Genomic DNA, 25801 nt, shown 5'->3' with positions numbered 1-25801 from the left:
GCTCCCTCCCCTCACCCACAGCCTGTTGTGGCAGATGGCTGACCCTCCTTAAACCTAATTCTGCTGAGGTTTCTTCCTGTTAAGAGGGAGATTTTCCTTCCCACTTTTGCCAAGTGCTTGCTCATAGTGGGCTGTCTGATTGTTGGTGTTTTCTCTGTACTGTTGTAGAGACAACTTGCGTTTACTGTTACTGTGATTTGTGTCATATAAATAAAATGTAGTTGAATATTAAATACGAACTTTCACTTTGCTAGAAAGTCCAACAAGGACATCCAACAGGAGAAAGGCTGTTCCAACATTTACGAGCTACAACCTCAAGAGACCCTGATCAGAAAATCAGAGAGGTCGGTGGCAGATATAAGGTCTCAGTAGCTCTAATATATATGCAGCAGGCTGTCCATATAAGTTTATATGTAATTAATACCATTTTAAGATGATTTGTTAATTTGACTGGAAGCCAATAAAGAGAAGGAAGAATAGGGGTGATGTGCTTGTTAGTAATCTATCTGCTGCTTTCTCGACCAATTACAGATGGGCTTATGGGCTCACGGGTTGTGGAGGCAGGAGCTCTGTACACAATTATATTTTTCAACCAGTTTCCAAGTGGTTGGTTTTGCATTTACTTCTGATAGAATTGGACCCACAGGCTGGTTCTTGATCTGTTCATGTGCCAGCCTACTGAAACAACCCTGTTATTGGCCCTGGAAACAGAAGTGAGTGTTTACATGATAGTGGTGCACTGAGTACAGGAAGAATTCACTGGAGATATCTGATCAGAATAAAAACACACACTTTGCGTTTCACGCTTTGTCATGAGGTTCTCCCAAAATGATTTAATTCGGCCCTAATGCAAAAACTATTAATAAAGGAAAGACGGCTTCACTAGTTTGACGCGTTGTTTTATCTTATTGATTTATTTCAATGGTAAAGGTCACATCACCTTTGTAAGAATCAGCAATGGATTCTGCTTTGGGGTGGGATTTCCTTGAGAAGTGGGTGGGAAGATACACATAGCTGGAAGCGATAAAGCACTTTACGATCTTTGCGCACGGGGCGGGTTTTCCATTCATCCAAGTTGGGGGTGTGCGCCACTCACTCGCAGACAATCGAAGATATTTTAGTTTGTGTGCTCTGCGAGTGACCGCAGGGAGGTGAAGCACAGCAGTATTTACCCCTCCTCCAGCTCCCATTACTCCAGCCTTCACACAGCGAGGGGCTTTAAACCACATTTGATCGACAGGAGGGGTTTTTGTTTTGTGTTTCTCTACTTTAAAAAAAAGGAGAAAGTGGTCATGAGATGCGATTAACTTCTGGCGAAGGAAAAAAGCAAGAACTTCACGAGACCTGTTGGCGATGATGAATTATTCAAAGGCGCAAATGGTGAGTAAGCCTATCGACGACTCTTTCGTAGCTCACCCACTCGTGTTCGTTACAGTAACAAAGCAAAATGGGACAAAAGTGGACGTTACTATGATAATTTATGCTTTTTAAAGCTCCCCCTGTCATTCCCCGCAAGGGCAACAAGTTTGAAGCTTTATGTGAAGTTAAATTTCATCCATGTGTCCAATAAAAACGACGAAACCCGTTGTGAAATAACCTACTCCGAGGACCCTTAAGCAAATTGCGACTATTGAACTTGTAAATGAGAGAGATATTTGGCCCCATGTAAAAATGTGTTTTAATAGAAATTTACGCTTTTTGTGTTTGTTTATTAAACTGTTTATTCAACTTTATCGCCCTTTAATGAGCTCTCTGATGTCCACTCTTCCCGATTACCAAAGGTAGTCTACCTTAACTTGAAGAAGAAAAAAAAACATGATTAATATCTTGTATTTAATTATGTTTAATTTGCCTCTGCAAGCATTTTTGACCATGTTTATTGTTCTGGAGTAGGCCACCTAAGTGCTGCTGGGTATTAAAACATGTTAATCACATCATACACAGTTTTTTATCTTGTTTTTTTTTTTTTTTAAGATATTAAAATTTCTCATTAAAGTTCTGCCATTAGTGATTTGTGTTTTTCTCCTCAGTCCAACCTATCAGAGGTTGGAAGTTCAGCTGGGTGTTCACAGTCCTGTCCAGCCGGCGTGAAGCTGGAGGTGGTGATGGAGCATCTGCAGAAACAACAAGAAGCAAAGCTGGAGATGAGCCTGCAGGAGAAGCAGCTTCTTCATGCTCAGCTCCTGTTTGCTCAACAAGCTGCCGCAGCAAGAGCCTCGTTTTCAAGACCAGACTCTACATTGTTTGAAAGAGTAGATGGACAGAGCAATCCAGGACTCCAGCAGGCCTTGAATAATCATCTGAGCGGAGTGGATCCAGAGGCAGAGGAGGATGGAAACTCAGAAGATGAGGAACAGGAGATGTTGACTTCTCAGGAGAACAACGAGGAGGAAGACATGGGCGAGGAAGAGGAGGAGGAGAAGGAGGAGGAGGAGAACAATTCTCATCAACAGGCAAAGAAGCCCCGACTCCAGCATGTATCGCATTTTCCCTTCCAGCCTTATTCTACATCTCCATCAGTGGCTGGGAAGCAAACGTCTGAATCTCCACCTTCAGGAAAAAAACAAGAGCACATGGAAAAGAATCTGACGTCACCGGCGGGTCATCATGCCTTCGCGTCAGCGAATGGCTTTGCTGACTGGGGCTTTGATGAGTCAGTGAAACGGGTAAGAGAGAAAATGCACATCTGTAATTGTTATTTTGTGTGTATACGTATGTTCTGCCTTAATTGTTGACCTTCCTCACTGCTGCCTGGTTTCCCTCCTGATGTACGGGAAGGAAGGTGCGCTTTTTTTGGCCAGATGCACATCTTAATTACTTTCCAGGCCAGAGATTTGGACTTGAAATGAGAGCAGATCAGTCAGATTTTCTTTAAATGTAGCCATGGATTGAATTTAAATTGCAACTGTATGAGTTCAGTGTCCAGCTGTTGTCTTTTCCCCTTCTTTTGGGGAGCAAGCTGATTGGTTCGTCTCTACATGAAAAAGGGCTGCCACGTCAATATAATGCACTGATTAATGAGGGCTGTAGGTGCAGGGACAGCTGGGTTGTGGCTCACCATGCAAACTGCTAACCGTAAAATTTACTTGCAGTTGTTTCACAGGAGAAGAATGGTCCTTTTGATACCATTACCCAGAGTTTTACACATTATTCAGAGTTTTTTTTTTTTTCTTCCTCTTTGTCTGATTTTTGGTTTAAGTCAAATGTGGAAGTACAAACATCCAGGCCCAGATGTTACTGTAGTCTTGCAGATGGCTTTGCATAACTGAGGCGTCGCTGGGCAACACTAAATGGCAGCTTAATTTCACTGAAAATAATCAATACATTATACGGCCACTGCAGTGGCTTGCTGGCCTTTTCACAGGCCAGCAAGCCAAGCCTGCAGCAATAAAGAACATTTTGTTTTAGTTTAAGCGCAGTAATGAGAGTTGTGAGAGACTGTGGTGGAAAGGCTTAAGTGTGTGTCTGTTAAATGGTTTGCTTTCTGTTTTTGTTTTTGCTGAAAAGTCAGAAACATCTCACAGCCCTAAAATTAGAACGAATTTGTGCAAGGCCTTTGCTGTGACTCAGATCTGTGAGGATCTTTGTAAGTTGTCAAATTAACTGCAGAAAGTATTCTTTGTCATATTTAATTATATTGGGATTTACTTGATGAAAAGTCTTTTAGTCTGGTTTTCATTTTTGTTGGCAGTATTATTGATTCTTAGCAGGGTTGTAAATATGAGTAACCACACTGAGCTAGAATTCTTCTTTTCTTTGTGTAAGAAATAGGTGTTTTTTGTGGGTTTTTTGTTTTGTTTTGGGGGTTTTTGCAGCTGAAACTCAAAGTGGAGCTCATGTTGACTGGTTGCCTATTAAGCTTTCTTATCCAACAACCATGTTAACAAGTCCACAAGCTTGAAGTGGCTCTTTTGCAAGTTAATCGGTGGCTGGTTGAAATAGCTGCTCTTTTCACCTTACAATTGTGCCGTGCTCTACGGCGTCTTTATCTTCTTTTTCTTTAGTTCAATTCATTACCGAAATATCTTTGAAAATCTTGACATGCGTTTCAAGCCTCATCACGCCGGACAGCCATTGTTCACTCCTTATGTGCAGTCTCACTGTAAGCCTTTAAATGTAGCTCAGGTGGGGATAAAGAGCCCCTGTTCATTCAAGCTTGCAGCACAGCGAGGAGCCAGATAAATGATCTTGACTTCCTGGGGGGATTAAAGGGCCAATAATTTGATTCGGCTAAAAACAAATGTGGGACCCCTGTCGCTGCATTGAGATTTGGAGAGGGGTGAGTTTTCACTTTTGCCCTGTTGGAGAAACTGAATGATTTTAATGAAGCTCATTATAGGGGGCAGTCGGTTAGTATTAACATTTCACTATTTGAATGTCAGCCTTGATTTTGGTCACGACTGGTTGACAAGACAGACTTTTACTTTGAAGTAATATGCATTTAAATTTCATTGAATTTAAATATGTTGGAAAAAAATCACATAAATAAAACTTGCCTCTTTAACAAAACAAAAGAAACCCTTTTTTCCTGACCTACATACTGAATACTATCAGGACTGCCAGGCTGGGATGTGTGAAAGCTCTGTGAGCAATTAACTGAAAGCTCTTTGTTAACAGATCCACAGTAGGTCTCACTTGCTCATCAATAAGGAAGGGGGGAGGGTTTTATTTCGATTTGATGCTGAAAAGATCTTCAATAGTGTTTCTGCTGAAGGCGTAAAAGTCCTTGATTAGAAATTCTAAGGCCAATCTGTTGGATGTGTCAACAGCTTGGTAACCTCTGGGACGAGTTTGACCAGTTTACCCGCAAGAAACTGGAAATGGTTACCAGAGCACAAGCTGGTTTTTATAAGAGTTTGTTACAGTGATTTCCTACCAAGATGAGGGTCATCAGAGTGGAAATTCAAGGTGCATGCTTTGTGAAAGCGCTGCTAATACTTAGAATAGCTCAATATTTAAAATGTATATTGTTGTATGTAATAGATTTACAGTCAAGGAGGTTGGTATAATATTTAAAGGATGGAAATGATTAAAAGTAATGGATAGTTGGTTGAAAGAGCTGGCTGCAATGTTTCGATGACTAGTTAATGGATAAAAGTTGGAAAAGCTGATGCCTCGTGTGCATATAAAAGCTGGTAAGCTCAATAGAAGTAATGGGTTTGTGGTTAAATCAAAGTTTCAATAGAATACAAACAACTGAAGCTATTAAACTGTGTACAAGACTAATGTGACAGTGTTTAGTCTTACACAGTTATTAGTAGTGAAATGAAAGTCCAGTTTTAAGTTGGTTGTAATAAACGTTAGTGATGCTGTGGAGCTGACGTCAAAGAGAACCACTGGGGTTCACTTTCAGCCTGCTGTTGATATGCGTTGGTATCTGCAGTTTGCCTTTCTGTTTTTACTGTAAACACAAGGACGGTTACAGCTGGAGCGAAAGCCAAATGATAATCGCTTCTCAACTGGCTAATCAGAGAAACAAAGGCTTATATGTTATGGCTTTTAGACTCCGGGCTGACATTATTACCATACCAAACATTCAGTGAATAGGTATGTGTTTATGAAGGCAAAATGATACAGTTAAACACAAAATATCAAGTAAAAGGCTAAATGCGAAAAAGACAAAACAAGCCTGTTATTTTGATTAAAACATAAGAATGGAAGGTTTTTGATGCGGTTAAATACAAAAACATGTTATGAGCTTTTGTTGTCTAAACGACTCCTCCTTGTTTTAATATAAAACATGTTAATATAAAACACAAGCGCGAACCAAAAGGCACACACCCGCAAGAACTGACAGAAGGCAAGGCTGCGATGGCTTTTCATAAGATGCATATAGAAATGAATTTGTAATTTCTTCAGGGAGGAAAAACATAATTAATGTCACATTAAAGGGTTTTACTTACTTGCACTACAATGCTACACTCAGTGCATATTAGTGGGATAACCAGCTCAGCAGGCCTTTCCACTCAGCTGCACTCAGGCTGCCCTCCACTCACATTTGCAACCTTTGCTACGTTGATGAGGTGGTGGAAGAATAACATGTCACATTAATCTTCCAGTACAGCACGGCTCATTTAATTGATCTCCATTGTATTTGTCATGGCCCAGTCAGATATTTACAGTAATCATGTGTTTACCAAAGGACAGTCTGATGGTGTACTTGGGAGTACTCCAAGTATCTCACTTAGAAAAACGGCAACACCAGTGTTTGAATAATGACCTGTTTTTATTATTATGTCACTATAGAATTTGGTACTCTTTAAGCAGAATAACGACTTTTATCCTGCAGCAGCTAGTTGGAAATGATTTTCTTAATGTGTCTTTCTGTTATTGTGTGAACAGAGAGGAAGTGCCATGTGGGCAGAGGAGACTGACGGCATTAAAATAAGAGGAGAACCATCTCGGGACTTTGCCAAGGTTCATATATGTGGTAGAAGTAAACATGTCAAATAACTGAAGAAACTACAGACTAACAGTTTATTGCCGTGTGTGTGTGTGTGTGTGTGTGTGTGTGTGTGTGTGTGTGTGTGTGTGTGTGTGTGTGTGTGTGTGTGTGTGATCCTCTAGCTTTATGAACTGGATAATGACCCACAACGGAAGGAGTTTCTCGACGAACTCTTTGTCTTTATGCAGAAACGAGGTGAGGTTCAAAACCTTTCATTTTTTACATTGTCGATATTTGGACAAGGCAGTTTTGGGTGCAAAGTTGTGTCACCTAGTATCAGCTAACTAAGGTAAGTACCATTAATATAGAGATTAACTCTTACAATTAAACTCACCAAAAACAGGAGCACATCATACATGGGGAAGCTAACTGTGGAAACCCAGACTGAGGTTGTAATCCTCCCTATTTCTGCTTTTTACCACAAGAGTCTAGATGTGTTGAGTCTCTTTTTCAGCACTTCTGCATCTTCATCCCTGGATTTAGCCACTTGGTTAAAGACTTTCATACAGATTGGGATTTGTTTCCACAAATCCCAAGATTAGGATTTGTTGTTTGTGGAAACAAATCCAAGAAGAAGTGCAACATGTTCACTAATCTTCACTTATGTGGGGCAAGGTCATTGCCATGCAAAATGTGCATGTGTGTCTGTGTTCATCTTAAGCACAAAGTAATCTGATTTCTACAACTGCTTTTTAGCTGGCTTCATTAATTGGCTTTTCTCCAAATCGGGACCGGAAGGGTCAGTTTGGCCTGCTGGCGCTGTTGACTCTAACATAGCCCCTCTCCTTGCACTTAGATCAATGCATCAACAAAGCTGTTGTTGTGGATTATCCCCACCCCCACCGCCTCACATCTGAAACTAGCTTCATTTGACAACTCTGTCCGCGCAGATTAAACATGCTAAGCCACATTATCTAACTCTGACCTAAGGCCCTCAGGTGTGCCGCTCAGAAGATGCTCGCGTCCTCTGCTTCTGCCTCACGTTGTTCACAAGACCCGTTCTTGTTTAGCGACATTTCAATGCATTCTGTTATTTATCCAGGAACTCCTGTGAATCGCATCCCCATCATGGCAAAACAGGTGCTGGACTTGTACAAGCTTTACAAGCTTGTGACAGAGAAAGGAGGCCTGGTGGAGGTTATTAACAAGAAGATATGGAGGGAGATCACCAAAGGCCTCAGTCTCCCCACATCAATCACCAGTGCGGCCTTCACCTTACGCACCCAGTAGGTTTCTCTCAGGTGTTTTGGCAGATTTTTTTGATCAACAATCGGCTTGCTAAATGATTGTATTGGTTAGACTATAAATTACTCCAAAAATGCTGAATATATTTTCAAGAGCTAGCACATATTTGTGACTCTGTTATTTTAAAAATGATGAAATGTAATCATTCTCTGAACACCATAATGCTGCAAGAACATAACTATAATTTGCGTAAATGAAACCTTTGCTCACTTTGTTTCTGACTAGCCGATCAGATATGTATTTTTATGGTTTGCAAAGTCTGTAATTTTAAAAGATAACAGTCTGCAGAGTCTTATGCTTGTGGCTTTGTAGGTCTTCACAGGAGGCTTTTGCAGGCAGTCAGCTAGAAAGAAAAGTAGTGGGGGGGGAGGCTGAAAATTGCATTCATGGCAATAAATCATGTAGCTGTTGAAGCATTTCACAGAAAAACAGGAGCTTTGTTGTTAAGGTGGTATTTAAGCAAACAGAGGGATTTATCCCGTGGATATCTCCACAGAATATAATACCAGTTCACCCAGCATTCATTAAGATTTGGACTGGGTGGCTAACCAACATTACTACCACAGGAACAACCACACTTTTGCTAGAATCTCCATGTTTTAGCTCATTTGCTGGCAAAAATGTGGACTTCCACTAACTGCTCCCTAAAGAACCATACAATTAATAGATCTTAGCATTTTGTAGATAAAGACTTGAAAAGGGAACCATCTGCTTTATCCTTCATATTTGCAAATAATTAAAAATGTTTTTGTGGAAAATGGATGGAAAACCCGTGAAACTTTCCACCTGCAGGTATATGAAGTATCTGTATCCTTTTGAGTGCGAGAAGAAAGGCCTGAGCTCTCCGGGTGAGCTACAGGCGGCCATCGATAGCAACCGCAGAGAAGGCCGGCGTCCCAGCTACACCAGTAGTCTGTACCGCTACTCCCCCTCCCCAGGCTCTGCTCCACATGCACTACTGTCTTCACCCAATATGCAGAGTGTTCCGACCACGCACAATGGCCGCAATATCTCCGCTAGTCCGCATTTAAAGAGAAGCATAGGTACGGCGCATTTTCTTTTCTAAAATGATCATATTTTACAACAGATACAATCTAAGCCTCTTTATAGTGTTTAGGATAGGCAAGCCCTGCAATGCAAATTTAGCACACTGATAATCATTTTGTTTTCCAGTAATCATGAATCGTGAATAATAAATATATAATTTTTCAAACTTCTTATGAACATAATAATTTCTTCATCTTTTTTTTTGTTTCCAATCAGATGAGTCCCCCACCCCTGTTGTAACCCAGCTGCCCATGGCTCTGGCACTGGGGCAGCAACAGCAGCAGCTGGCACAAGCTGCCACATTTGAGCATCTTAGAGAGAGGTTGGAGCAAGGAGCAGGTGGAGCTGTAGCTGACAGCCCAGAGAAGAAAATGATGCGCCTCGCTGAGGAGCAGCAGCGCCTCATGCAGCAGGCACTCCAACAAAACCTCCTGGCTATGGCCTCTCACTTTACCCCCATGAACCTCAAACTTGGCAACGGTGAGTTTGCTTCTCCTTTGACCTCTGTCATGGCTGAACATCATAGCATGCTTATTCTGGAACCGACCCTTCACTGGAATTTTTGTTTTTCCTCTGTCAGAAAGCAAACACGATCTGTCGCTGAATCTCTCCACTAATGGAGCGGCCAGTATCAGCGTGTCTGTGGAGGTCAACGGCACTGTTTACTCAGGTGAGTTATGAAACCTGTAAAGGAAGCGTGTCTTCTTTGGTGCGTGACACTAATGTAGAGGAACAAGCGCACATGGTGATGAACTAAGTTAATTGATATCTACAGTGAAAGAAATAAGCAGTATGTGTACTGCACTTGTAGTACCAGTTCCACTGACCAATAACATTTCATGTCTTTGGTTGTATGAGGGTAAATGGCCTTTGTCAAGAGCAAAAGAGGGATTGTGTTTGCTGAACTGCAACACAAACGGCTATTGTTTGACTACAATTTAGCGTTTTATTTTTCTTTTAAAAATGGATCTACTTTAATAAATGAGTCACATGCAGAAGAGGAAGTCTTGATCCTAGATATCAACGAACAGATTCAGATACCAACGGTAGACATTTACCAGTTAAGGCATTTTATTAAAATCATGTCAGAATTCCTAAAAACTAACTGTGTACTAGTTAACAACCCTGACTTCTATAGTCATGATATCAACATATTCCACGTCGGAAGAAATGACAAAAACAGACAAGGCAGAGACCAATTCTTTGTGAATAAAACACCTAGTTGATACAAAAACGACAGTCTTTTCATGCAGTTCAGGCTGTTTAATACTCAAAGAAAAGGCAAGGAATCCACATGCCACATCTCAGACTCTACAGGCCTCAGTTACATCATCACAGGACAATTAGAAGTCTCAACAAATATGAAGCCGTTTGTCTGTGAGCTAAAGCTTGGCTGAAAGTAGGTCATGTAACAGGACAATGACCTCAAGCACAGCAGCAAACGGCAAACGGCGTGGCTGAAAAACAAAAGAATCAAGGTGTCGCAATGGTCCAGTCAAAGTCCAGACCTCCACCCACTGTGGCGGGACCTTAAGAGAGCTGTGCATAAATGAATGCCTGCAATAAATAACGATGTGAGACACTTGAACTTATTACTGCTAGAGCTTGTTCTACAAGCTACCGAATCACGAGGTGGACTCTGTTTTTTAGACTCCTGTAAAAACTTTCTTTTTCAATTGCCCTTTGCACCGTGAGTTCTTTGTAACTGACAGTCATTTATGCCGTTGTCTTCTTTAGGAAAACTGTTTGCCCAGAAGTCGGCTGCTTCTGTGTCGTCACAGAACGTAACTCCAGCAGGAACAAGTGGTTTCAGCGCTTTTTCCTCCGCACAAAGTTCCACCTCCTCATCTCCCACCTCCTCAAAGGGACCAAGTTAAAATCACTGGCTTTTTAATCTGTCCGGAGCATAATGATTACACAGTGCACCACACCATTTACTTCTCTTGTCAGACAAGAACTGGATGAACTCCACGGATTCTCTGCCACAACACAGGAAACCTTCTATTACTTTAATAGTGTAATGTCAACATTTTTGACCTCTATCCTCAAGCTTATTTTAATATAGTTTCAGTTTACCTTAGTGCCTGTTAGAAGAAGAATTTTCAAACATGGTAGCTTTCTGGCATAAAGGGCTACAGGTTTGTCCAGAAGTATCGTTAATGCAAAATAATTGCTACGGCTCTTTGAACGTCAGCTACGTTTGTAGGTGTAAAAGCCGTTCCGTAGCTGCCTTTTCCATCAGTACAACAATGTGGTTGCCAAAGAGCAGCTAGTGAAGACCAAAAAGCCTTAGTTCAGTGTCATAGCTACTTGAAGCCATTTTGTATTCCTCTTGGTAAGCTTTCAGTTTACCTTGAGCAAAAGTTTTTACTTTGTGTAACTGCTTTCATAGAAAATGTAGAACATCAGTTTCCACAGAAATATCGCAACTCCTAAAGAATCAAAGTGAATTTCAGGGGAGATGTTTATTCATTTTTGCTTTATTGTTATTTATTCATTTGGCGAGGCCTCAAAATGACAGAACATTTATTTCAAGTAACTCGGAGGCGATGTTTCTGCTGGGTGTTGTATGCAGAAAGTGACACATTTACCTCAGTTGACTTCCCATGGTGGCAAGTTTCTCAGACTACTTTCTTCTGGACTCAGGAATATCCTCTGGACTCACTGTTATCTTATATGTATGTCTTGTCATATTGCTGTTTTATATTAGTGTAAATGCAGAGAATGTATCATTAATGACCTCAACGTGAACACTGAAACGGTGCTACCTCAGTCCTCAGAGAAATATGCGGTGCTTAATGCCGCATGTGTTCATTTGTTGAAATAAACTGTAAATGGACAATCACGTACACACATGATCACAAACAAATGCCACTGGGATTTTTTTTTTTTTTTAAAAAGGTTGGCTTTCAGCTCTGTTGGATTAACATGTTTCCTGTAAATGTAGGGATGAGGAATAAAATGAATCTTGTGTGCTGTAAAAATACCGTTTTCTTTCTTTGCACTTCGAATATGTCTTCAGACTTTTGACACAGAGGCTAGTCTCTGATTGCAGATAGCATGTAGTTTTGTAATTGTTTGAAAATAAATGTTGATCACAATGCATTTCAAGTTTTAAAAGAAAAAACTGACTTTTCACTGAGTTTCAGCTCATCTTGTAGCTTACAGACCCCACTTATTTTAGTTCTCATTACTCTCATATAGTTTGTTTTTGTTTGGGGTTTTTTGCACAACAGACAGCTAATCCGTCTCTCTAAAAGCTCTTAAAATCTGCAGCACACTACCTGCTCACCAGCACACAGCAGGCAGATTTGAGTAGCCGATGAGAACAGTGGAGCAATTACCAGCTTAAGAGTGCGACGTATCCTCGATGGAAGCCAAAAACAGAAACACAAACTAAAAATAATGTTGCCTTGTAATTGTTGGACGTGCAAACAATCTGTCTGCTAACAGCTTCACTATATCAACTTAATATTAATAATATAAATAAAACTTAATATTGCTCATTGTACACACCTAAACGGTGAGTTGTTATTGTTTAGTGGGAACACATATGTAGACTTATTGTTATTGTTATTATTCTATAGCTTTACATGATTCAAAATACAGTAATCCTTATTTTTCTTATCCAGGTTGTCATAGCTCCCCTCCCCTTGAAGGCCAATGTTCCTCTCAAGTTAGGTTGGGACCCTTATATGGGAGCTCTATGACCCTCTGTTATAAGGTCTTTACTGTAAAATCAAAAGCGCCTTGAGACAGCTGTTGTTGTAATTTTGCACGATATAAATAGAATTGAATGAACAAGCACTTTGTGGTGGTTGGAAAGAAAAATTCTCTTTTACTAAGAAGAAACCTCAAGTAGAACCAGGCTCAGGGAGGGGCAGCCTGCAGATGGCTGGCATATAATCAGTTTACAAATTATGTTGAAAAGATATATAATGTAACCACTGCACACTGTCCCACTTACCATAATTTGTTATTCAGTTTCAGTCTGTGTGACCTTTGTCAGCTACAAAGGAGCAGTGTTCATGCACATTTGCACAGATATACACACTGAATAAGATTCAGCCAATTAGGGATTCCTCCTCTCACATGTGCATACTATCGATCAGGTAATGAGTCCACTGGAAACATCCATGCCATCATCAGAAAGCCAAACAACATTTAACATCGCCAGCTGATCTGAAAAAAGACCCTTGTATGTTAGAATCGGCGATGGCGTGCCGTGCACAGGGGCCAGTTTTGTACTTTTACTCTGGATATCTCAACTGGCTCATTATAATTGTGCGATACAGCTGCCTTTATTTAATTAAAATAGCTGAACAGCAGCTCCTTTCCATCACTGGAAAGTTGGATCCAAAAATTCAAGAATAAGTTCTCGATTGGCCAGATGGGGGTAGTATTTCCTCGCCTACACATGACACACATACACTAATCCATGTTCAGGGGTGTTGTGAACAAGCAAAGATGCACATCTGTCAGTATGCCAAGCTGTTTCTGATGTCTTTAACTTGGAACCCGAACTGTGTAGCAAGAGGGGGAAAAAACAAATGTAAGTGTAAATTTAATTACTTTTTTCAGTCCCTGCAGTTTGGCTTCTGTCATAGAGACATAAAGAAAAAAAACTTCTAAGCTTACTGTGATGTGTAAAAATCTACACATCACGTTGTGAATATGGAAAAGAACCTACAGAGTGAGCTTTACTTGCTTAACTCTGTAGCAGACCTATCATGACAGTAATAAATAAAAAATAATTAAAAAAAACAAATTCATGGGTCAAAGGAGCGTGGTGGTGGTGGTGTGTGTGTGTGTGTTGGGGGGAGGGTTACAGGATTTACTGGTTAGGATAGTTATGCTATAGTGAAAATGCTGGATTTACATCTGGAACACTGAAGAGGAAAGATGCTGCGGAGGTATTATGACGGCTCTCTCCGCCCACGGTCCCCGCCCACCAGGCAGGAATAATAGTGTGTAAGTCACTTTGCAAATGAGGTTATCACTATCCAGGGATGCAGGCTGGAATATACGGTATGCAGAGAGTTTGGACAGAAGGATGATTTTCTGACTCCCAACCGAGAAATAGATCTACAGGTGGAGAGAAGAAACTTTAAATTAAACCAGTTATAATTTTTTTTAAATTTACATTAATGTTTTTATGAAGGCAAGTGCAAATGTTTTTGTACCTTTTTTTCCTTTACTTGATAGTCTAAAATAACGTTGTTTGGCTTTGTTTTGGACTAAAAATCTAAATGTGTTTTCATCAGTCGAGCAAACGATCTTCTTTACTTGGACATTTGGGCTTCTGCTTGTGGATTTCTTAGTAGGCTCTACTGCTGGCACCATGCCTTATCATGATGAGGAGTACCCCGGTCAGCCTCTGTGGCAGTCTGTGCTGCTTTTCTGCTGCAAGGGCATGATCGAGGGCATCATGGTCATTCTGTTCTTCTGGCTTCTGGTTCAGGTCCTGTTCACCAAACAGTTAGAAGGTACGGTATCCGAGTCCAAAACAATAACCACATCGCCACATGCTATTACCATATACATGCTGATGAAAGAGCTCCCTGGTCCATAACGGATGTGATTCTGTTGTTTTCATAGATAAAGCAAAGCTAGAATAACATCAAATGTTTCTTTCCAGTGTTTGTGTTTTTGGTACATTTTGTGTTGCTAAATCTCTTTGATAATTACATCATTTTTACTCATTTAGAAACCTACTTTAGTGATGCATATCTCCACAAATTAAGGGCTGTAAACTTGGCTACCCAATCATATTAGGAATGGCATATTTATTAATATATTGTTCAGTTTTTATGTGTATATTTTAAGAAAGCTCTGACAAAATTTGAACCAGTCATTTAGTAATATGCTAATATCTTCCAGCACATGGCCCAAAATACTACATTAACTGCATTATGTAATCCCAGAGTTGACTGAGATGAATTACTTCTGCCACCTGACCTTATTATCCCTTGTTGCTTCTACAGTTCATCTCCAGATTCTTCTTCTGGTTGGGCTGATCACCTTTTGTCTGTGTTTGGTCCTGGGATGCCTTCTGTGCTTGTGGAAAAGTAAAGTTTCTCGAGTGAAAGACAAAGCTCCTGCGACATCAGCACCAGCTCCTGCTGAACCTGTGTCCTTTGCTCAGACCTCACCTTCTCCCTCAGCAGGAGCAACAGCATCAGCATCCAAGCAGCAGTTTGCTGAGCTGGATGAAGAAGTGCTGGAGTACCCGTCCACTTTTAGCAGCGCTGCTACTTCAGAGGGTGAATTTGGCTCTCTGGCATTTTCAAATCAAACTTCCTGTGAACAAAAGGAGCCTCCAAAGTCTTATTTTTCCCTGCGCCGCCTCAGCACACCTCTGCTTTCATCACCCCTTTATAAACCATTAGACCAGAGTCATAGCTCGCTGCCTTCCTTTCCCAAACTGGGACTACTGGCCAAAACACGCAAGGCCCTGCAGCGACGCTGCACTGTAACTGGGGAAGACATATCTTATAATGAGCACACTAGACTCACCAGACCCAGTGCTGGCTCTCCTTCTACAAAAGAAAAACCTATCCCATTGGCCCCACTAAGCTATGGCTCCAGTGCAAGCTGCCAACATCCAATATCACCAAAACCCTGCCTCCACTTCACTATGGCCTTCTCTCCAGGGCAGCAAACCCTGACAGTCACTGTCCTCAGCCTCAGTGGGACGCCTCACAGGCTGGAAGATGTGTCTGTGCAGGGCAGCCTACCACCTCTCTGCCCCTTTCCTATGAAAGCCGCTGTGCAGAGCAGCTCCAGCTCTGAAGCCCACAGCCTGGTGCTAATTTTTAAGGTGAGCTCTGTGGAGGAGCTCCAAAGGTGTGTACTGAAGGTAGCTGTGAATGCACGAGAACCAGTGAGCCCCAGACGCAGTTCTCTGGGTGAACTGGAAGCCGAGTGTGCAGGAAGAGACTGGACACCACAGACGCCACTTCACTTAACAAAAGAACTCAATCGAAGCAAATAGAAAATAAAAAAGGTAGCGAAGGTTATACACCTGTGAGTGGTTTAAATGTCCGTACTTGGAGGTAAAAGCAACTTGAATGATTGATTAGGAACCTTTCGGGTACACATTTTAGACCTCTGAACTTAAATCCTGGAACAATAACAAGATGGAAGAAAATGTAAACAAATTTCCAGATTTTTTTCTGTAGTTTTATTTATTCATTGCTGTGTATGACAGAGCTAAATGTTCAAGTTGCAATTCCTGCCAATTAGGAATGCCCTCTTTGCTCTTTGAACTTTTGCCCTTTGATTGCAGAGTCTGACCTCTCAGGATGCACTGATGTGTAAGGGGCTTAGCTGTCCTCCACAGATCTTCATTTTGCTTCATTATCAGACTGTCGCACTCTGTTAAAGTCACGGTCCTCAGAGCTGATAATCTAGACAGCCTTGTTTCTACATCAGTGGCAGCAGGTAAAACCAGAGTTTGGTGTCACTTAAACTCGATAAAATGCGTATGTGATTTCAGAATGCTATAAGGGCATAATAGATAGACAGATGTATTATATATATATATATATATATATATATATATATATATATATATATATATATATATATATATATATATATATGGGTAGAACTAACTTTTTTCTTTCAGGGGCAGAGGTAAAGTAATTCCCTATGTTTGCTTTTAATGTTTAAGGGATTAAATGATGTCTTACAGGACCAGAATGCATCAGGAGATCATCCCTTTTTTAATGACATTGTGGTTTAATCCTTCGCTATTCACAATCCTCAGGAAACATTCCAATCTCCACTGGTGCTCTGATCTGTCAGGTCTAATCTTTGTATGCATTAGTCTGTCAAGGCATTATTTTTTTATTTTTCTATTGCATGCAAACTCATCCTGTATATAGATCCAAGTGATTTCATGATATCAGTTTCCTGCACAATATGTCACATAAGCATGACTCAGATAATCTATTTATTTTATCTCAGAACCTGAAAGTACTTGTTCGTGAATAATAAGAGGCAGTATAGTGAATAACCCTTATATACTGTATATGCAAAGATAAATGTGGTGCAAGTGCAGTGTAAATTCCAGCTAAACATCTAAATTTAAAAAATGTATTTCACTCTTTTTGAACACTTTCACTCTATGCTTTATTTAAGATCTAAATCGTCTAAAAATCTGCTAGTACTTAACGAAAGTTAGACACATTGTGTTTGTGTATATGCATATAGACTACCAGGTGATCAATCTGCACCACGAGGGAGTTTTGATGAGCAGCAGAGAGACTAAAGCAGGGTCCTGTACTGTGTGGAACACTTCTTTCCTGTTTGACCTGCCTCCAGGAGACATCAGTCAGCTGCCCCTCATGCTTGAATTTGTAATAAACCAGGTCATTAATCATCATATACCACGGCAATAGTTTTATTTTTCCGTTATAATAAATGCAGCACAATTCAGCATCCCCTCTCTTGTCTAATGTGGCAGAATGCAGTCCTTTCAGAAGCCAGAGTTGTTGGCCGAGTCTTCGTTGGAGCAGAGGTTGCAGATGCAGGACGTGCTCATTGGAGAGACATGTGCAGCCAGCATGTGGAGCAGGCACGATGGCACACTATTCAACCTGAAACCGCAATAGAATAAGGCTGTTTGATGACCAATGGAGCGGATTTACTGTTGAGCTCTTTGGGCAACAAAAACGGTCAGACATGAAGCGCGTATGGATAGAGTCAACCTGTGATCTAGTTCACCTCAAGGTGCTGTCTACACTCAAGATGATACACACCCTCCTAATCTGGCAGCTTACTTGGACTTCAAAAATTTCCATCTATGGCATCCCAGTGGAGCTGCCCCCCAGCACTGCTGCTGTTTCAGTTCCTCCACCACCTCACTGTCAAAATGGGGATTTAAGGAGGTGTTATTAACTCATCGGCTCTGACAGATGTTTGAAAGGAGTGATGAGCTTGCAGCCAAACTCTGTATCCTGGAGTTGTCTGACTGAATTGTTGTTTAGGTATATGAAATGCCTGTGTTCAGTGAAACTCTGAGAAATCAGTTCTTTCAACATGGCCTTATTTCAGCATATCAGTCACTACATTCTTCTATGCAAAATGTAGAAAGTTGCTTTTAGTGTACGTTTCTGTAAAGCAAAGCCCAGAATAAACCTTTTAATTGTGCAGTCTTGTATCCATTTGGTTTCTATACCCAAAACGTTTTAACTGAACACTATAGTCTTTACAATACAGATGTATTTGGTCCTTGTCACTAAAAATCTTTCTGCCGGATTTTATCAGCTAAAAATGCTAAAATTATTGTTGTTATGGTTCCGCTTAATGATTTTCTGTAACAACGATACAATAAAATATTTGAATGGAACAATCATTTTCTGTGAAGCATCAGGAATAAAGCTGGTTGGAGTCTTCACAAATACGTCATTTAACCTCTCCCTCCTCTTCATCAGGGCTACAGATGTGTACAAGCTCAGCCAGGAATATTCCATCAGGATAAAGGGGAAGTGTCCTCTTCCACTCTGGGCCATATTCATCTGAACACTGAGAAGACTTATCTGAGAGCTTTTTGGGGGGGCTACGGTCCCAGATTGACCTCTTTGACCTTAAGGCTTGACAAAAAGAAAAGACGGAGAAAATTTAAATTTCCAAACTTCAAATCCAACAAACAGACTAGAAATACAGAAAGAACTCAAACATAGAATCAGAAGGTGAATTCATTTAAACTAGAGACTTCTCCACCAATGACCATTTTTGTGCCTGTTTAAAAAAAAAAAAACAACTTCATGGACATTTGTGGACATGTCCCTGTTTGGGATGAGTACATCCTAAGACTTGAAACACAACACAGCCATGCAGACACGTTTCTACACTACTCATTACACTGATCCTAGCACAGCTTCACCTTGCAGCAGACTGTCATTTTTTGCCTTCAGATTGTTGATTTCTGCAGTCATAGCTGAGATCTGATGAGGAGAGGAACAGTTTCAAACCTCTGGCTTCATGTTTCCTCTTGCAGGTGTGCATTGGCCATATTAATGCGCTATTTTATGATTTTAATCCTTTTTCTAAAAAATGTTCAGAGAAGTTGGTCAAAGATCTTCACATGGAAAAACACTGTAACTCATTCCTATCCTTTCATGGTTGACTTCACTGTGTTTCTACTGAATGGTTAACTCCTTTGCTTTATATCCGATTATTTACCAAGTACAAGGAGTCATATTTGAGATTATAGCAGAAATGTTTTTTCCACGTACCATTTAAGCAGCTATGCAGTCAGAACGACAGCCCTGCTCTTTGATTAAAGTAGAAGCTGGGATTAGTGCTCTCTGCACATATGCGTGTATATATGTAATGAAAGTGAGGGCGGTTCAGAATTTCACAGTATAATCTGCGTGTCACGATAATGCCACTAAAGATATTAAGTCGAATCAGTTGCCGATGATATATATCCCTACAATATATATACTGTATATTCTTTTTATTCTTTTAGTTGGATTTTATAAATTTTTGAACTTGGTAATGCTTTCTGCAGCTGAACATTAAGTTTAATAACCTGCTGTTTCTGATCAAGGAGGCTTTCATCATGGGTCTCCTCTCCTGCCTCTCCCTCCTCCTCCTCCTCCTCTGCTGGACAGCCGTTAATCTCCTCTTCATCCTCCTCGAACACTGGCATCAAACCCGAGGCTTGTTGCCAGTTTCTCCTGTCCACTGCAGCCTGAGAGAAAGTCACAAACACTTTTTGGCCAGGATCATTGTGTTTTTCAGCTTTATATGGCTGAGGCTTCTTACCCTAACAAGTTTAACTGTGGGTGTCCAGTCTTGAGGTGAAGAGGCTCCATTGCTGTCACCCTGCTGGGCCTCCTTTCCCTCTCGTTCTTTAAATAAACTCTTTAACTACAGATGTAATAGAAAATAGCAGTTACTCAGGCTTGTTGTAACCTACTGCAGGTGTAAAACAAAACTGGCCACACTAGCAACTCCCTGAATGCTGGGACTAGCGCTATCAACATGCTAACATGCTAACACTAGTTAGAATGTACAAACTTTGTATAACTTTGTTTAATGTTTTAACCTGCTGGCCATCATTATGTAGCTGAAGCTGCAGGTAATACTGTTGTTGTTTATTAAATTAAGTACTTGATATAGTAATCATATTAGCATCTGATTTAAAATTTATTGGGATGTTTCACCGACAACCACAAGTCCAAACTTGTTGCAGGCTTTATCCTGAAATTCTCTGCAAAATCCTACGGCTCCCCTACCAATTCATATAAATAAGATTGTATTTCAGTGAAAGGTTAATAAGTAGACTGATTAACATTGCCACTCTGGAGCCATAGTGCTAACTTGGATCAGGACCAGAATCATACACTACCTGCTCAGTAACCAGTCTCCTTTGCTGCTCTGTGTCTACATTAAGCGGACAGACTGTTTTGCCCCTTTGGCCTTGGACAGAAGGTTTCCCATCTTCAACCTGTGGGCAAGATTTGCCTCATTTGTTACATTTACAAAGACAGGTGGCTTATAGTACATTCCATTTATGGACTTGACCTCATAAAACTGCCTCTGGGTTTGAAGCTTCGAGCTTGGGAGGATTTGGTTCACCTTCCCTGGAATCTCTGAAAACATCAGGAAGTCGTTTCAGAACTCAGCAAGGTAAATCAGTGCATTGAATCCTGGCAGGCCGGCTCATACCCTCTGAGTCACGAATGAAGATGTCTGTTAGAATGCTTCCCTGATCTTGGCCATCTTCAGGAAGCTTTTTCATGAGCTAAGGGGAGGAGATAAGAACATACCCTTCGGGTTATGAGTGGTTAAATGTGTTGATTTATAGTATGATCAGGTTGTAGTGACACTACCTTGAGCTCCAGGGCAGAAATCTTGATTTTAGCCTCATTTTTTTCCATCTCTCTCAGCCTTTCTAGAGTCTTTAAAGCATGTTCTCTAAGACAGTGCACATACTCATCTGTTACACAGTCATTTTCAGAGTCTACAACAATACGTCACACATAAGTTTAAGAAGTAAGAAAGCGTACTTTTCGCTCAGTTCATTCTCTTTGTCTGCAAGTTTTTGCTTCAGCCTTTGAACCTCACTGCTTTGGATGCTGACCTGTACGTAAATTACGAAAGACAACATCATCTTCTCGTCACAGTTCCCCTCACCTTCCATTAAGGTGTCAAAAATGCACATAAGTGAGGCAGGAATATTTTGTTACCTGAAGGAATTTGTTTGGGTGGCTCTCAGAGTCCCATAACAAAGAGGATTCTGATAAGCTGGAAAAAAAAACAGTTATGATGAAGCTCACAAAATTTCATTTCAAGCACTTTCCTGACATTGTGTTTTGAAAATGAAAATCTCATCAAAATCTACTTACCATGTCTCTGTCCCTTTGTCTGGAATCTGGCCCCCTTCACCTGCAAATACAACGCCCCCTTGTGTCAGAGAATTATTTAATACTGGATAACTGCAAAATACCTGATCTGTATTCTTGTCTGGAATATTTTCACTTGACACAGATTATTCAGAAGTGAGCTCACCTTTACCTTCGTCCTTATCTCTATGAAGACGTGCCTGGCTCCTGCTCCTTTCCAGCTCCAGCTTTTCAAGCTCATCCCTGAGCAGCGAGTCACATCCTCCCTGAATGTTACAGGTGTTCAGTTATATCATCTACAGCTACAGGTTTCTATTCAGAGGCACACTGCCCTCTTTGTGCTGCTTCGGATTTAGATCTTTTTTCTCTAACTGGAAAAATATTATCAAAATGTTTGATGTTTGTTATACATGGCAATTCCTTTTTTAGCCTCAGCAGTATTTTATTATAAACACTTGGATAAATGCACTTATTAAAAATGATCTCCCTTCACAAAAATAGTGTGACGTATAAGTAAACAAAATCATTTTGTTTACTTATACTTCACTTGGATCTTCCACTGCACAGAATTAAGTGTGTTCTGACATCAGCAGGCGGTGTTTACATTCATCTGCCCAAGAGGAAAACTTTCTTTGCACTTATTCCAGACATGTGTGATTGTGAGACATGACATGTTAGCCTGGAAGTTAGTCATGGTCCAGGAACTTATCCAAGTGCCTATGGAAAATATCAAGGTCTCATACACTGGGAAAAGACTTTAGTACAGTAGTAGTGTCTGAAAATGATTATTTGGGAGAAGCAGTATATGAGATATACTTGATGTCTTTAAGAGCATGGTAAAAGGATGTTCTTACTTTATTTCTTGAGTTCTTCTTTAACTCCTCTAACTCCTCTTGTGTAGACTGCAGGGTCAAAGCCACTTTTTGCCATTTCTCTGTCCAATGTGAGGCCACAGCCTTCAGTTCCTCGATGGTCTGGACCTTTACCACATCTTGTTTGCGATACTCTTCCTCCCGCTTTTCCTTCTCAAACACCTCACCCTCCAAACGCAGACACTGATTCCTCAGTTTCTGGTTTTCTAGTTCCAAGACTTCCACAGATTCCCTGAAGAAATAGTTTGACGTTTATGTAAAGAGAATTGTACTGCGCTGCATAGTCAATAACGAATAAAGAAGCATCTTCTCATATTAAATAATATGTGTGATCTCCATCTCACCTGTGCTCACAGCACTTTTCCTGCATTTCTTCTCGTCTGCCTTTAATTTCACTCTGCAGTTCCTCTTTTTCTCTGATCAGCTGAGAGCACTGCACCTCCAGATCGGTGACCTGTTTGGTGTTTATGATTTTCTCATCTGTCAGCTCCTGTAGCTCGTGGTGTGATATCTCCAGCCTCTTCTTGATCATTTCAAGCTCTCCTCTTATTTTTTCATTTTCCTGGTGCAATTACAGGAAGGCAATACTTCAATTAAGAACCCTCCTCCCAACTAAAACTTATTGAAAGAATAGCTCCTCAAAAGCTTTTACAACCTCTCTGAGAGCCTTTGAGTCTTCCTTCACCACAACATCTTTCTGCTGCTGTTTGTTGTGAGTCTGCATCTCCAGGACTTGAACCCTGTGGAGAAGATTTGTCTTCTCCTGTAACGCACCCGAAAACCAAGATGTAGTTATAAATCACAGTGCTTTGATCTATGCTGTGGATTACACTCACATCACAGTTAAAAACAATACCTGTATCAGGTGATCTTTGTCACACAGAGCCTCAGTCAGTTTGGACTTTATTTCTTTTATATTGTCCTCCAACTTCAACACTTGAGTTGATAAGATGGCTTTTTCCTGAGCAAAATTAGGAAGATAATGTTTTAAATTAATTTTGATCATGTGTGTTGTAAAAACTGGACTTATGGGACTTTGATTGCGCATTGAAGGAAGTTTAAAAAAAAAAACAATTTGCTAACATCATGAAACATTTGTCATTTAAAATGGATCACATCTCTTTTCTCCGGAGCACAAACTATACAATGTTAACTGGTCAAAACAAATTTTGTTTATTGTCAGCTTTATCAGGCTTATGAGTGTGGATGTGCAATGAAATACTGAATTCTGGCAAACTGACCAGGCATGCTTGGCTGATCTTGTTGTTGGCTTCGCTCAGCTCTTTCTGCAGTTCAGAATGATCCTGTGCAGTGTGGCTGAGCTTCTTGTGCGTCTCCTCTATTTGACTCAACAGCGTCCTCTGCATCTGGGTGTGCACAGAAACAGAGCGCACACTGAAGAGATGAAAATAGCAACACCACTGATGCATGACACACAACACACTTTCATGTCACTTATACAAAACTATCTGCGATAACACGAAACCATCAACCGCTGATGATTCTTAGGGAAGGTATTTTCACACAAAACACTCATCTAAATATGACGGTGCACACAAAGAACCTCCTTTACAGCACTCCCCATCAGCAGCGAACTCCTCCGACAGGACAGTGTGAGTGCCACACCACAAAAACAAGTCAGAACAAGTCCATGTTCACTTGATGTAACAGAAAAGGGCCCAATGCACACAGTGTGGCCAGACAAGTGAACTTTTTCTGATTGTGCAGCTTTCCAGATACCTTGTTGCAGTGCAGCACAGCTCACTCTGTTCCGGCATCCTGCTCAATTAGGGGATGCAGAATTTTGGTCAGTCTCCCCTGATACCACACCCTGAACCCATTGCTCCAACCACACCCTGCCTGGCTTCCAATCTTCCCCAGTACCCACTGAAACAAGCCCATCCAACAGAGGATGGACCCCACAATCCACAAGACCCAAAGGATCCCTTGGAATCAAACCCCAAGAAAAAACCCCAAAAGTTCCACACAGTCAGATATCATTTGGTGAAACAAAACGGAGCAATACAATATATGACATTTGATTGTAGCATTGTGTTAAATTGTAATATTTTTAAATTCACCTCAATAGACGCTTGAAGCTGTTGGAGTGCCTTGTTACGCTCTTCTTCTAGTATCTTTGCCTTAGTCTCAGCCTCTTTCAGAGCCTCTCTCAACTCCAGCATCTCTGTGTCAACTTTCTGCTTCTCCTGGATTAAAACCATTTTTTAGAAAAAGTGTCATTTAGCAAAGGTGAACAAGGAGTCACACCTTGTTTAGCGTGAATCTTTTATAATAATCCAATGACTTCAACATCTGTCTGTTAAGACCTTCTTGACTCACTGGTAATGTTCTGTTGAGCGAGCCCGGAGCTCTCTCGGTCGATTGATCGATGCTTCCTCTGTCCAGAGCAGACCTCATATGTAACAAATCCTTCTCCAGATTTAAGACCCTTGTAAGCAAATATCATGTGAGAATTTTTTCTTAAATTATTAAATATTTTTTTCCTGGACTTACTTTTCACAGAGTTCTCTGCACTGTCTGCTTTTTTCATTTTCAGCTGATACAGCAGCCTTCTTCTCATCCTCGAGGCCCTTCATCATTTGTGGTAGCTGCTATGGGACACATTATTACGTGGTGAGAGGATGCTGTGTGCAAGACAAACCAAATACGTATCCAGAGTAGCAATCAATCCAAAACAGCTAAAGAGAATGAAAAAATCAACACACTCAAAACAAATAAGGCATTTGGTCTTAGACATTTCAATCAACTTGCCCTGCCAGGCAGCTGTGCAATAGTTGCGTTGTAGCTCAGCATGTCTCTGGTCTTCAGCCAGTCCAGTTGAGACTCAAGTCGCTCGTGAGCCTCCTGCAGCCAGTGCACCACTTCTGTTTGTCTGAAGCTACTTCCATCCCGGGCAGCCCTTAACTCAGCCCCTAATGATCGTGTGGGACTCTCAGGCCCCAGATGGGACAATGATTGCCACCTCCTTAGACCTGGGTCATTTTGCCTGGAGCCACCAGCACTGCTCGATGTTCAGAAACACATAAATTAGCCATATACCAACCTCACTGAAAACTCATGTCTCTATATAATATTCCCCCAACCTTGTGCTGACTTTGGACAGAAAGCCTGATCCTGATACAGATGCCACACCACACCATGCTGATGTCTAAAAAGAGGAGCGGGAAGCATTTTCTTTTAAATAATTACCTTCTGATTATTCAAGTTCAGAAATATAAAATGATATCTTGATCTTGCCTGGCCTGTAAAGCGAGATTTGGTGTCCCACATATCCAGGTCTGCGGAAGAAAATGGGCTTGAACCCCTAAACATCCTGTAGCGTCTTCCTATCCAAGTTAATGCTCCTCTCTGTTTGGGAGATGTTACACTCCACACGTCTGCCCACGTGTCAAAGACAGATTTTCACACAAAGATGACAGCTCAACGTGTTGTGGCTATTCATAGATCATGTGTCTTGATATTTGAATTGCTTACTTCATGATCATCATCTGGTTTTAACACTTTGGGGTTGTTACGGCATGTTTATGAAATTTAGATAATTCAGTGGTCGTTGTTCTTCATGTGTTTTTCACACCAGCCTCCATATCTAAATGCATGTATACCATGTCATCAACTGTATCATGAGAGATAAGAACAGATGTGCATGGTGAAATTTAAACTGACTTCTGCAGTGCACTAAATGACACTTTCTCTTACCTTGATGAAGAAACCCTCTCTTGTGCACTGAGGATGCTCATTTCATCTCATGGAGTATCACGCAGCTTTGATAACACCTTTTTCAGCATATAGCCCTTTAGCGCGTGTATCCA

General features: G+C 40.9%; 3 protein-coding genes across 11 annotated transcripts in view; 2 read left to right on the top strand and 1 right to left on the bottom strand.

Annotated features, from left to right (window-relative positions):
- The first annotated feature begins 1050 nt into the window (after positions 1 to 1050).
- On the top strand, positions 1051 to 11721 carry LOC113026635 (AT-rich interactive domain-containing protein 3B-like). The gene is made up of 9 exons (XM_026175648.2): positions 1051 to 1380; positions 2031 to 2666; positions 6343 to 6417; positions 6568 to 6640; positions 7488 to 7671; positions 8483 to 8733; positions 8954 to 9217; positions 9318 to 9407; positions 10475 to 11721. Exons 1-9 carry the CDS (start codon positions 1354 to 1356, stop codon positions 10612 to 10614), a joined length of 1740 nt encoding a protein of 579 aa, XP_026031433.2. The 5' UTR covers positions 1051 to 1353; the 3' UTR covers positions 10615 to 11721.
- Positions 11722 to 13208: 1487 nt separating this feature from the next.
- The window catches only part of syt18b (synaptotagmin XVIIIb), a 367435-nt gene continuing 354842 nt past the window's right edge, over positions 13209 to 25801 (top strand). The window contains exons 1-5 of one of the 8 annotated variants that reach the window (XM_080303867.1): positions 13306 to 14223; positions 14722 to 15557; positions 16026 to 16180; positions 16955 to 17112; positions 17208 to 17895. In XM_080303867.1, coding sequence (XP_080159993.1) covers positions 14079 to 14223; positions 14722 to 15557; positions 16026 to 16121 — 1077 coding nt within the window. In that variant the 5' untranslated portion in view covers positions 13306 to 14078 and the 3' untranslated portion in view covers positions 16122 to 16180; positions 16955 to 17112; positions 17208 to 17895. The other 7 variants (XM_026175675.2, XM_026175676.2, XM_026175674.2 and 4 more) reach the window with 7 other exon arrangements.
- On the bottom strand, positions 17129 to 24691 carry LOC113026624 (uncharacterized). 2 transcript variants are annotated; one of them, XM_026175617.2, is made up of 20 exons: positions 24486 to 24690; positions 24312 to 24420; positions 24053 to 24178; positions 23213 to 23338; positions 22828 to 22932; positions 22627 to 22734; positions 22316 to 22533; positions 21954 to 22203; positions 21266 to 21365; positions 21103 to 21142; positions 20944 to 21001; positions 20764 to 20837; positions 20587 to 20671; positions 20423 to 20498; positions 20279 to 20346; positions 20103 to 20201; positions 19517 to 19621; positions 19281 to 19442; positions 18630 to 18690; positions 17129 to 18336 (listed from the first exon to the last, which is right to left on the bottom strand). In XM_026175617.2, exons 1-20 carry the CDS (start codon positions 24569 to 24571, stop codon positions 18149 to 18151), a joined length of 2244 nt encoding a protein of 747 aa, XP_026031402.2. In that variant the 5' UTR covers positions 24572 to 24690; the 3' UTR covers positions 17129 to 18148. The 2 variants fall into 2 exon arrangements, with proteins under 2 accessions (XP_026031402.2, XP_026031403.2); XM_026175618.2 differs by lacking the exon at positions 18630 to 18690 and having other exon boundaries at positions 18199 to 18336; positions 24486 to 24691.

The sequence above is a fragment of the Astatotilapia calliptera genome, chromosome 7 (genome assembly GCF_964374335.1).
Source record: "Astatotilapia calliptera chromosome 7, fAstCal68.1, whole genome shotgun sequence".
Lineage (NCBI taxonomy): Eukaryota > Metazoa > Chordata > Actinopteri > Cichliformes > Cichlidae > Astatotilapia > Astatotilapia calliptera.
This window is presented reverse-complemented; position numbering and strand designations above follow the sequence as displayed.